The sequence below is a fragment of the Pundamilia nyererei genome, unplaced genomic scaffold (assembly GCF_000239375.1).
Source record: "Pundamilia nyererei isolate P.nyererei 1_Seehausen unplaced genomic scaffold, PunNye1.0 scaffold00065, whole genome shotgun sequence".
NCBI classification, from domain to species: Eukaryota; Metazoa; Chordata; class Actinopteri; order Cichliformes; family Cichlidae; genus Pundamilia; species Pundamilia nyererei.
The window spans coordinates 1653742-1666475 of NW_005187466.1; the positions used below are offsets into that span (position 1 = coordinate 1653742).

At 39.7% G+C, this 12734-nt stretch overlaps 1 protein-coding gene across 1 annotated transcript; it reads left to right on the top strand.

Annotated features, from left to right (window-relative positions):
• Positions 1–771: 771 nt before the first annotated feature.
• Positions 772–9948, top strand: sec23b (SEC23 homolog B, coat complex II component). Its single transcript, XM_005735793.2, has 19 exons — positions 772–1131; positions 2693–2920; positions 3320–3377; positions 3557–3643; positions 4161–4397; positions 4544–4626; positions 4735–4879; positions 5886–6044; positions 6129–6244; positions 6351–6474; positions 6611–6691; positions 6784–6873; positions 7132–7238; positions 7760–7913; positions 8084–8161; positions 8295–8456; positions 8598–8684; positions 8806–9027; positions 9646–9948. The coding sequence occupies exons 2-19, from the start codon at positions 2700–2702 to the stop codon at positions 9733–9735; spliced, it is 2301 nt and encodes a 766-aa protein (XP_005735850.1). The 5' UTR covers positions 772–1131; positions 2693–2699; the 3' UTR covers positions 9736–9948.
• The last annotated feature ends 2786 nt before the right edge of the window (positions 9949–12734 follow it).

The following is a 12734-nucleotide window of genomic DNA, read 5'->3' on the forward strand; positions in this document are numbered from 1 at the left end:
CTGAAGTTAAGATTCTGGTACTTTCTCCAAACGACATAATTTCTGCAAGTGTGACGATTTAGGAGAAAACATAGGCTGTATAAGCGCCAAAATATAATAATAATAAATGAATTAATAATCAGGTTTACAGGTTATACTCTAAAACTTAACAACAGGCTATCCACTGATGTCCGTAACCTCACTCGACTGCCTCATGTTGCACCGTGTAGTCCTTTAAGTTTAAATTACTGTCTGTGATTTTCAAATTGTAAGCCGCTGATATTTTAGATACCGGAACTTTCCTCTGTGGGAAATAGGTAGGTATGGTGTAGCTATATTAAGTGGTTTGGACCAAAAGTCCCCATATTTGAGCACAAAAAATAAATAATAATAATAATAGTAATAATGCTTTTATTGATGTTCATCTATTTGTTTTCTTCTTTTATACACCCCAACTACACCACGTTAATAGAAGTGAGTAGTAGTAGTAGAAATAGTAATGAACTCTAAAAACCAAGAATGGGTAGTAACCGTTAACCATTTGTTCATTTTTGAACATATTGACGACTGTGTGTAGGAAACAATTTTTTAAAAAAAATCATATATTTGAAATTAACAGTAACTTTCGAAATATATATAAGGCAAAGCATGTGGTTCATTATTTCTCTCTGAAATTTAGTAAAGTAGAAGAAAAGTGGCATACAGCTGAAATACTCATTAGTACATCAATGTACATGTGTCAGTACAGTGAGATAATACAAGTCCCGCACAACTGTCGAACAACACGTTATCACACAGTACAAAATTTTCGGTGGACATAACACGCTCTACAACTCCGAGATTATCGGAGCTTACGTTACTGCTGCAGCGGATCTAAACAACTCATTTTCCCATAGTTGTACGCTTCCGCTGCATACGCTAAGCATGACGTACGAACGTCATGGAAATACGAGCCAATAGGACACGCCTGATCTTGGAGTAACACGTCATTCTAGTGGAGTGCATACCCGGCTGATAGGGAGTGAGCTCGTCAACGTCGTCTCTGTGTCCTCTCGGGCATCCGTCTCCATTTACCTCCAGATGCTGTAACTCGTTTCGAACCGAACAGTTTCTTTATTGTTGTCCATACCTAAGCTCAACTTAATATAAAAGGTAAGAGCTCGCCTTAAATTTCTTCGAAAGTAGACCGCCCGAATTCAGCTTTCATTTACGAAGGGACAGGAAGTAGGTTAATGCTACATTCCATTAGCTAACCCGGTGTCGTTAGCATGCAGATGAGTGCCAGAGAAGTAAAGAGAGACGGTTTTACAGCGAAGATTAACAAAATAAGGCCAACTGTTAAACTAGTCTGTCTTCTATAAACGCCACTGCTGTTATGTTGTGTTTTGGCTATCAGCATACAAAGCGTAAATAAGCATTTGAATGAGTACGAGTTCTGATAAAGACCAACTCTCACTGGTGGCTTCGTTGCTGATAATACGTGGCCTGTGTGTTGTGTTGAAATCTATTCAGATTCATAAAATTCGAAAAGTTGCTTAAAATTTTGACTTTTCTTTTGTTTTTTCCGTATTTCCTTGTACTTTGTTTAAAAAAAATAGACATTTTTTTTTTTAAAAAGGACAAAATCTTTTCCTCATTCCAAACTTGAATATGTCATTAGATTGTGCGGGGGCTTTTTAGTTTCTTTGCCTTAAGCATTGCAATCTTAAGCGGTCAGGTGTAGTAGTAATAGAGTTGAAGAGAAATTCGAGTCATTAATTTGGTGACAGCATTAATAAAAATAAAATACACAGAAAAACAGTATTTGCAGAAATTAGTTGTCATTCCCAAATATTACAGTCAGTAAGGAAAGTTTGTGTATTAAGCGCATTTTGTAAACAATGAAAGTGCATGCTTTCAATAATTTACAACAATAGATTAGTTAATCAAAGAATAACAATAGCCTGTATACCTAAACTACTGCAAAGTGGCTTAGAGCAATACAACAAATGAGTAAAAAAAAAACAATAGATTTCCCTGTGAATATAAATTAGTTGTACAAGTTCATCTTAGTTGTGTGAATCTATACTACCTTTTCTGTTTGTTTTATGAGATGAGAATTTCTGGACCCTGTGCTGTCAGTCTTGGCTCTGGGGTATGTTGTAACACATAAGTTAGTTGGCTGAACTGGGAAAAAATTACAACAGATAATGTAATGTGTGAATAATAAAAACTCTTATATAATTTAATCCACGTTAAACACGTTGCATGTTTTTGCAGTCCTTTGATGTTTATTCTTGACTATGCAGCTTCACATAGTCATGAGAAAGAATGAGAGTATACAGTTGCTACAACAGCATGCTTGGCAATGATTTGCAAAAGGCGTCACTAATGTTTCAGTGACGTCCGCTAACAAAGGTAGAGCTTTAAAATACTTGCAGGATTCCTCCGCACTCTTTGAAAACTTGCTGGTCAGGTTTTCTAATGTTAAAATTTGTGCGTCATGCTTTCGAAAATCCGTTCCTTTTTATAGCACACGAGAGAAAAGATCACAGGTATAAAGAGTAGGCGCTGACTGCAGCTAGCAGAAGAAAGCCGGTACACAGCAGAGAGGGAACATCGGAAGATTTGGAGTGGTACCGTTTGGATTACCACTTCCACGCTTATTATTTTAATTCTTCAGCGGGACTGATAACCTCACTGTGTTATTTTGGGGGATCTTTTCCTTCTGAAGATCAGTGATGACAACCTACCAGGAGTTCATTCAACAAAATGAGGACAGAGATGGGGTGAGATTCAGCTGGAACCTCTGGCCCTCGAGCCGCCTTGAAGCCACCAGGCTGGTAGTCCCTGTCTCCTGCCTCTTCACACCTCTCAAAGAGAGGCCCAACTTGCCACCGGTCCAGTATGAGCCAGTTCTTTGCAGCCGGGCCAACTGTAAGGCAGTGCTCAACCCACTATGGTGAGTTTCACAGAAAAACAGTACTCTAGCTTATAAAGTGTATCCTTTTGAATGTTTATTTTAATCATGCGTTTTGGTATATGTATGTGATATAATTTCCTTGACTTTTAGTATTTTAGTTTCATCATTTAAAGCCACAGATGTCTGTTCCTGACATTTATTTACTAAAGTGTTATATTTGCAAATGTAAATGTGAATGAAACGAGATGCAGGGATTTGAATTTGACTTTTTTTTTCTAACACATCAGCACTTCTAAATGCTGAGGTGTTCTTAGTATTGGGTGTGGTGCATGAGAACTGCAAACACTAAATACACCTTGTGTATATTTCAGTCACAGCCACACTTATGACAATTAGATACAACCTCTATTTTCTTACTTTTATTCGTATTTTTTACAGTCAAGTTGACTTCAGAGCAAAAATATGGGCCTGCAACTTCTGCTTCCAGAGAAACCCTGTAAGTACTGTGGCTGAGAGCATAGTTTAGTCTTGCTGCTATTTGAAACATATCGCTGCCAAAATGTGTCTCTGCATTCATAACTTAATGCTGATGAGCTACATTCCTTTTTTAGGTTGGTTAATCTTGATATCTTTCTGTGTGCGTGTGTGTGTGTGTGTGTGTGTGTGTGTGCGCAGTTCCCTCCCTCTTACGCAGGCATATCAGACGTGAACCAGCCAGCTGAGCTTATGCCACAGTTTTCTACAATTGAGTACATAGTACAGGTAAATACTGCATACATGTCTGCACTCTGACCTTAACAATTTGTATTAAGTCCAGAAGATGCAAGGTATAAAGGTCAACATTAACAGTTTTCAGTAGTATCACATATGTTTTTTTAGGGATGCCTTATTTTTGACAGTGACAGATGTAATAACAGAAAAGTAGACCTAAGTTAAATTATACAGGTGGCTGTAATAAACATTTTAAATGGTAATTATAAAAGCAAAACCACTTTGAGCCTGACGTCTGTTGTGGTTGGCATTTGTAACAATACTACTACTAGTTTATAATGTGTAGTGTATTCAGAAAGTATGACTATGAGCTTCTGATGTTCACATGCCATCTCTGCTAGTGCCGGTAATATAGAAATATATACGAAGCAAGCAGCAAACCACACAGCACCACATGAAAAGGAATGCATAAACAATAGTCTCAATTGTTCTTCACCATGTGATTATGACTGTTTGGATACAATGTGATTTCATCAGTTTTTGACTTTAGTCTCCTGCCTCTTTACAGCGTGGTCCTGCAGCTCCTCTCATCTTCCTGTATGTGGTGGACACATGTTTGGAAGAAGAAGATCTCCAGGCTCTCAAGGAGTCTCTCCAGATGTCTCTCAGTCTGCTGCCCCCCAACGCTCTTGTGGGCCTCATCACATTTGGCCGCATGGTTCAAGTTCATGAGCTGAGCTGCGAGGGGATTGCTAAGAGCTATGTGTTCCGAGGCACCAAGGATCTTACCGCCAAACAGATACAGGTAAGTCCAGCCAAAGGCCTTTGGTAGTCTGGTGTGAGTGACACACTTATTAGGGGGGAAAAAACAGGAAGTCCATTTAGATTAAAAAGTACAAAAAACAAGGTTAGCTATTGTTAAACGTGTAAAACCTTTGCTTTTCATTTCAGGAGATGCTGGGTTTAACAAAGCCAGCTGTAACAGGACAACAAGGTCGTCCTTTGGCCCCTCAGGATGCTGCTGCCACTTGCAAGTACGTCGGAGCACAATCAATTCATGTTTGTCAGTTGATGGTTATTGTTTACAAAAAAAGCAAAGCACTTTTTTTTTTCTAAAACGTGTGTGTGTGTCTTATATTCAGGTTTCTTCAGCCTGTGCATCGAGTCGATATGAATCTGACAGATTTGCTGGGAGAGCTTCAGAGAGACCCGTGGCCTGTCCCTCAGGGTAAACGGCCACTCCGATCCACTGGTGTTGCGCTGTCTGTCGCTGTCGGCCTGCTGGAGGTACGAAAGACAAAAAATTATCTCATACATTAAGTGCATACAAGTGATGCTGTACTGTCAATAATCTGAAATGGAACACATAAAGCCATTTATGATCACAGAAACAGTCATTTACAAGGTTTATCTACAAATAAAGCAAATACAGTAATTCACAGCAACCTGAACTTTAGCTTCTTAAAGACAATTGTGCCACATGTACCTCTTCCGAACAGCACACGCTGTCTGATAATGATCAGACAAACAGTAAATATTCTCTGTCCGTTCAAAGGCTGTTACCTATTTGCCTTGTGCTTTTTTTTCCCTCCACTGTCAACCACCCTTTTTGTACTGCTAATCTGTGTGGTTATATAACTGATAGTACAACAGAACATTCCCCAGCTGTACTAGAATACATTTTGCTCTTTCACTAACTTCAGATTCACTGATTTGTCTTAAGGGATATGACTAAATGAATGAGTCTTTTATTTATTTATTTTTTCCATGTAAAGGAGAACCGCAAACAGCTTTTGGCATCAAGTATCAGCTGGCTCATTTGTTTGTTCTCTTTGAATGATAACTCTTTGTCCCTTTGGTAAATGAATCAGCCTTTATATAGAATGTGTTATCAAATACAGACATCATATTTAAAGCAAATTCCTGCTGCTTGGTGGCTACTTGGTTGAGTTCCAAATATTTCACTATCTCAGACCTTCCCAGACTCTTGGACTCTGGACCTCACTGTTGGAAGAGTTGGTTATGAAGTCTGCCCTTTGCTTACACGTGTTCCTTGAACCATTTATTCTAACTCGTTCCCTTAATTCAACATTTATGCTTTTATGGTTCATTTTCAAATGGACTGGTTAATGATGTTTTATTTTGTGATGTAAATTCCACTTGCACATATTGGTTGTTATAAAAGCAAAAAAGTTTTGACGATATATTTTACACGAGATCGCAGAATTGCTGAATGTTAACTTGGGGTATAATGATACTTGCACTAACTGAAGTCCATTTCCTGTCTCCTCAGGGTACATTCCCCAACACAGGGGCTCGTGTGATGCTTTTTATTGGAGGACCACCCACCCAGGGCCCTGGAATGGTGGTGGGAGATGAGCTGAAAACTCCAATTCGTTCCTGGCATGACATCCAGAAAGACAATGCTCGCCATCTGAAAAAGGCCACCAAGGTAAGCATGCAGTAGTACTTGTATTTGATTGAAACCTTTCCTTGCATATTACATAAATTTAACGTGTTTGTTTGTTTTTCACAGTATTATGAAGCCTTGGCCAATCGTTCAGCAACAAATGGCCACAGTATTGATATCTATGCCTGCGCCCTAGACCAGACTGGACTGCTTGAAATGAAGTGCTTATCTAATCTCACTGGGTAAGTAAGCACTATTTATTACATTCATTGAAGGTGTGTAATTGCATTAGTATGCCCTTTTAAAAAATAATTAAGAATCTTGACAATTTATTGTGCTGTGTTTCAGGGGGCACATTGTGATGGGAGACTCCTTCAATACCTCATTGTTCAAACAAACCTTCCAGAGAGTCTTTAGTAAGGACTACAATGGTGACTTCCGCATGGCCTTTGGAGGTGTCCTGGAAGTCAAGGTAAAGGCTTGATTTAGTCCTTTGAGTTATACGTGTGATTACTTTCTATATTGGGATTTGTAATGATAGAACAAAGGTAACATATATTAGCTGTTGAAAACGTTAACTGTATTTCTTTCTCTGTCTGGCTTTATAGACCTCGAGAGAGCTGAAGGTTTCCGGTGCAATTGGACCGTGTGTTTCACTCAACTCAAAGTCTCCCTGTGTATCAGAGAATGTGAGTGACTGAGCCAGATATGATTTGGATTCTTTACTGTCATGTTGAGTAATCTGGGATATTTATCAAATTGCACTCTCTGTTTTGTGCAGGAATTGGGCATTGGTGGCACCAGCCAATGGAAGGTGTGCGGTCTCAACCCCTCCACTACTTTGGGCATCTATTTTGAAGTTGTGAATCAGGTAAAATAAGAACTTGAACCTCAGCATTTTAGCTAGATAGAATTACAGTAAGCTGATAAGAGTGGAAATGTTAGGACGCCAAACAATGAATAGTTGTAATGAAGAATTGTGGCTTTGTTTAGTAAAAGATTCTTCAGACAAAGGCTTTTTGTGTCTCTGTATGGGTTTTTCTTTTCTTCTTTTTTTCCCCCCTTTCCCAGTAAAATAGAAATGATTGTCAACTGCATTCTTACTGTTTCTACTGTTTTGTGTTTGCAGCACAATGCACCAGTCCCTCAGGGCGGACGTGGGGCAGTCCAGTTTGTAACCCAGTACCAGCACTCAAACACACAAAGAAGGATACGGGTCACCACCATCGCCAGGAAGTAAGACTCCTGTTTTATTGTTCATCTAAATTGATATGAAACATGATTAACTAGACTGCACCTAAAAATGCGCTTAAATTTGGTATGTTCTTACCAAACCGGTTCCTCTTAATAAAGATAATGTCGGGTGTGTAAAATGATGGTTTAATGAGCCTCCAATGCACCCAAGAGAATGACAGCTGCCACCTTTTCATTGTTCATCTAAATGGATGTGAACCATGGCCAACTAGACTGCACCTAAAATGTACTTAAATTTGGTATGTTCTCAATAAAGTAAATGCTGGGAGTGTAAAATGTTGGTTTAATGAGGCCAAGAGAATGACAACTGCATAAATATTTTCCTCTCTAGAAAGGATGTTTGCATTCCTGCAATTTAGACCAACGCCTTTGAGACCTGTTTGCATGTGCGTCATGTACACCACACCTATTCTGACCTCTGCTTCTCTGGTTTCTTCTATTCTTCTTATCTCTATCCCTCCCATTCTCTTTCTCGCTTCTCTTTCTTTCTTAAACTACTCCAGCTGGGCAGATGCCCAATCTCAGATTCAGCACATCGAATCATCCTTTGACCAAGAAGCAGCTGCAGTGCTCATGGCCCGCTTGGGCGTCTTTAGGGCAGAGTCTGAAGAGGGTCCTGATGTGTTGCGTTGGCTTGACAGGCAGCTCATCCGCCTGGTAAGTGACACTCCTACGTAGCAGAGTTTGCAACATGTTAACAATACATAGTTGGAATACTTCCGATACCCATGTTGTGAATAGTGTTGATATTTATCTATTATGACTCCTGATGTGAACGTCATGCATGGTACGTATTTAAACCACGTTATCTTGTTCCTTTGTTTCAGTGTCAGAAATTTGGCCAGTTCAACAAAGATGATCCGACATCTTTTAGACTGTCAGAGTCTCTGTCCCTCTATCCACAGGTAATTTCTTTCAAATGTAGCCATTATTATGATTATCATACTCCCCCCTAATTTAATTCAGTTATGCTGGAATACTCTGCTAGGAAAAACAATGTGAACATTGTGTGAACATTTTTCTCTCCTACACCTACAGTTTATGTTCCACTTGCGACGGTCACCATTCCTGCAAGTTTTCAACAACAGCCCAGATGAGTCTTCCTACTACAGGCATCACTTTGTCAGGCAAGACCTGACCCAGTCCCTGATCATGATCCAGCCCATCCTCTACTCGTACTCCTTCCACGGACCACCAGAGGTCAGCCTCATACGCTCAACACTATCATCCTATCATCAATGTTTTGTGTTACTCACTGGCAGCTGAACAGCCAGCTCCTAGCAAAAGTGTTTATATTTTTGGTGCTAAATTGTTGTGCATTGTGTCATGGATGTGTTACAGCCTGTGCTCCTGGACAGCAGCAGTATCCTGCCAGATCGAATCCTGCTGATGGACACCTTCTTCCAGCTGGTTATCTACCATGGAGAGGTAAGGCAGCAGATTTTTCAACAAATTATCCATTAAAAATGTTATTTTATATGCTTAAACTATTTACACAAAACTCTGTATGTTGTGATGCATTTGGATTTTTTTCTCTTTTTTGTTCCAGACCATTGCTCAATGGCGAAAAGCAGGCTACCAAGAAATGGCAGAGTATGAGAACTTCAAACAGCTGCTGCAGGCTCCACTGGATGACGCTCAAGAGATCCTACAGACACGCTTCCCCATGCCACGCTACATTGACACTGAGCACGGAGGCTCCCAGGCTCGCTTCCTGCTCTCAAAGGTCAACCCATCGCAGACCCACAACAACCTCTATGCCTGGGGACAGGTACGGTATTAAAATATACTGTTTTATTTGCATTTGTTTTTGAAACGTTTGGACTGAAATTCTCAACTAGCCTGTTTTGTTTTTAGTTTAATGAAAGGCACCAAATTTGCAGTTTTACTATAGTTATATCTTTTGCGCTACATTCAAATATGTAAATGTAAAATTCTCAAATGTAGTGGATTTGTCTCCTGCCTCATGCATACATTTTTTTTATTTTCCATAAAGTTTTCATTTCATCTATTTGTACAAGTATAGACTAAAATCCCAGGATTGACTTTAAGTCTTCTGAGACATCCACCCTGATTGTTTTTCACCCACAGGACAGGCAAACTGTCAGTAAATACAGGTCTTGGATAAGCTAACCTGTAGAAGATTGCAAGCTGAAAATAGCACTAATCTCTTATTTCCCAAGTCAAGGAAGTGCTTTGTACAAATACTGCAAGAAAAGGAGAAAAGCTACGGAAGTCTGAGAATAGGATTATCACCAGAGCGTGGTCTTGCATAAGCCAATCTTCAAAGCGGGGCATTTTGCTCATTAAAGTGGTCAGAGTTATGTCGTGATGAGATGTGTTTGCAAAGTGAGTAAGTCACCATTTTGCTCCTCCCTTGTTCCAATAGGAGACAGGAGCCCCAATCCTTACTGATGACGTGAGCCTGCAGGTCTTCATGGACCACTTGAAGAAACTGGCTGTTTCCAGCTCAGCATAGAACTCGCTATTCCACCTCAAAGAGAAAAGAATTGATACAGCATTTTTCTTCCATCGGGATCCATTAACATTTCTGCAGTTTTGTAAAGGAGCCAAACCGAGACAGTCTACTGTTTGTGCTTGTTTCAGTTTGCTGTTTGGAGGCCAATGTGATGTTTATACGACACAAAAAAGGGTGATGGCACATTGGTATATTAAAAGAAAAAGATAGTAATAACATGTCTACTCATTTTCAATAAACAGCTTATTTATGAGAAATGTTTCTAGTTCTCCTCAACCAAACTGTCCTCATATCAATAATATCCCTACATCTGTTTAATATTTGGTATTACCTATGAAATGCAGAATGATTAGACTAATACTTTCATCTTTTTTTTTTATAAAATATGTATCTACTGCATCAGACTGTGTATAAGGTTTAATAAGATGATTATTTGTCTGCTTTTGTCTATAGCTAAATTTGACATGTCTAGAAATGTTTTCATTAATAAATTATAATGGTACCACTTGTTTAAAAAATATCCGCAATGCTGTACCGTCTTGGTGCTGATTTCTTGTCCCGATCCAATCCAACTTTATTGACCAAAGTGCTTTCCAGTAAAAAACTGAGTTCGCTCAAAACAGTGTTCCTCCTTGTCCAAGATGTGTACATCCTCATCCTTGAAAGAGTGTCCACTGGCCTCTAGGTGTAAATAGACTGCAGAGTCCTGGCCAGTACACATCTTGGACAGGGAGGAACGCTGGTTTGAGCGCGGAGTCAAGGAGCCCATTTATGTGAAAAGGGAAAGACCATCTCTGAATCGAGGAGGGGCCTAAGGGTACGTCTTTCACCATCTTACAATGCTGTGATTGCAGCCATTCCCCAACTCTCTGTGAATGGTACTCATGGCCATTGATCAGTGGTTGTTGATCAATGGTCATGAGAATTTGCATAATTAAGATTAAGGAACTGACCTACCAGTCCATTGTTCCTTCAGTGGGCTGGTTTCACTCATTATGCAAATGTACTGTTTATACGATTTGGGGAAACCTGCAGTCAGCTGAGAATGAAGAAGTCACTTGGATGAGTGACGAAACGTTTCTCCCTCAAAACGCTACGTCCAGATGAACAGAATCAACTTTTGGAGATTTACTTACCTGGATGATTGAGCATGCATCAAGAAGATCTTAAATGTTTTCTGTGGATTTTCTCTCCCTGAATAATTCTGATTAATGTTCTGAGTAATGGAAGTGGGGTGTGAATGAGACACGGCGGGTCCAGAGATCATAGTTTTGAGCCATCTTTATTGACTGCGGCTGCCAGCCGCACATGCATCACACCACAATGCAACTTGCAGCTCCAGTTACCTCCGTGCAGGTGCGTCCACACGGCACCGCAGTCCACGCCCCACCACAGGAAGTTAATCAGTTCAGCTCAGCTGTGACTGAGTATGTTCTCTATGACAAACATTTAGATATTCTTTTTTAGAGTGTACTATAATCCTGTCCTATTCACTATCTCATTCTCCACAACCCAGGTGCACTGTCAGGTGTCTCCTGAACTCAAACTTTATTATATTGTACAGCTGTGTAAAACACTGTTGCTGTTTTTTGTAGAACAGGGAAACTGCATAGTCTTTCCTTGCACTTGTATATTAGGTGTTGTTTTCTCACCAGCTCTGGATTTTCTCTTGGCAAACATGCTCAGTTGCTCAGTGCAGACACCAAGGTTTTTGAACAGAATAAAGAATACTCTTTGCTGTCTAGCACTGCAAATATGAAAGATTGCGTGCAAGTGTGAGCACTGGAATGGCATGAACCGTGCTGCTGCTACAGTCTACATCCTCTGTGCAGATTGGACGCAACACCCAATACCCAAACAATTGTCTTTTTTTTTTTTTCATTCACTGCTACTGTATGAAAAGCCCACATAGAACACAATCCCAATCATAAAACCACTCACACACCATCTACTATCACTGTAAGCTGATTTCAGAGCACCCAGACCGTATGATTTCGAGGATCAGTGAACGGCAGATTATGAAGACTAATCCTTAGGGGCTATCTGTTTAGAGGCACATTCTACTCTTAGCAGCTTTAAGTGGAAGTTGCTGTGGAAATACAAATGAATGCTGTGTCTGTCAAGAGCTTAGCCCTTACTATGTGCGCTATGAGACTGCATATGCTTTAAAGGTATTCATGACCAAATCAAAACATAAGTGCAATGACTTTTAATCTCTTTTGACATGGGTAGCTGTGCATACTATCAAAATATCCTTGTAAGTCTATGCATTTTGCAGTTAAAAATTGCTATGCTGCATGTATTTTGCGGTCATATAGAACACGGATATGAAATAATCTCCTGAAGGAAAATTTGTGTCTGTTAATCTGTGTGTCTATATACTTGGTCATCTTGATTCGTGCAAAAGCTGTCACCCAAAGATGTTCCAAGGGACAAAAGAACATCACAATTGCTTTTAATGCTTTAGTTTTTTTCCTTTTTTTTCTCTTCTTCCATCAATGATAATTCATGACGCTTGTGCCCTGGGCTTAGGAAAAGCTGTAAGGAAATGTGCCAACTTCTTTTCTCCTATCGAATCCTAACATTTCAGTTGTATTTTTCTATTCCAGCAACTAGAGAAATCCATTCTGGCTTCTGTGCCTGAAAGCTAAGATGTCTATGCACTACCAGTCGAAAGTTTGGACACACCTTCTCATGGTTTCTCTCGTGGTTTTTCTTTATTTTTTACTGCTTTCTACATTGTATATACAAACTGAAGACATCAAATATATGAAGCAAGATATATGGATTTACGTAGCAAGTAATTATATTTTAGATTATATTTTGGAAATAGCCACCCTACACTTTGTTGACGGCCCTGCAAACCCTTGGCCTTCTCTCGATGAGATTCATGATGTAGCCATCTGAAATGGTTTTCACTTCACGGTGTGCCTTTTCAGGGTTCGTTTGTGGAATTTTTTCCCTTCTTAATGGGGTTGGGACCAGCAGGTGTGTTGTGC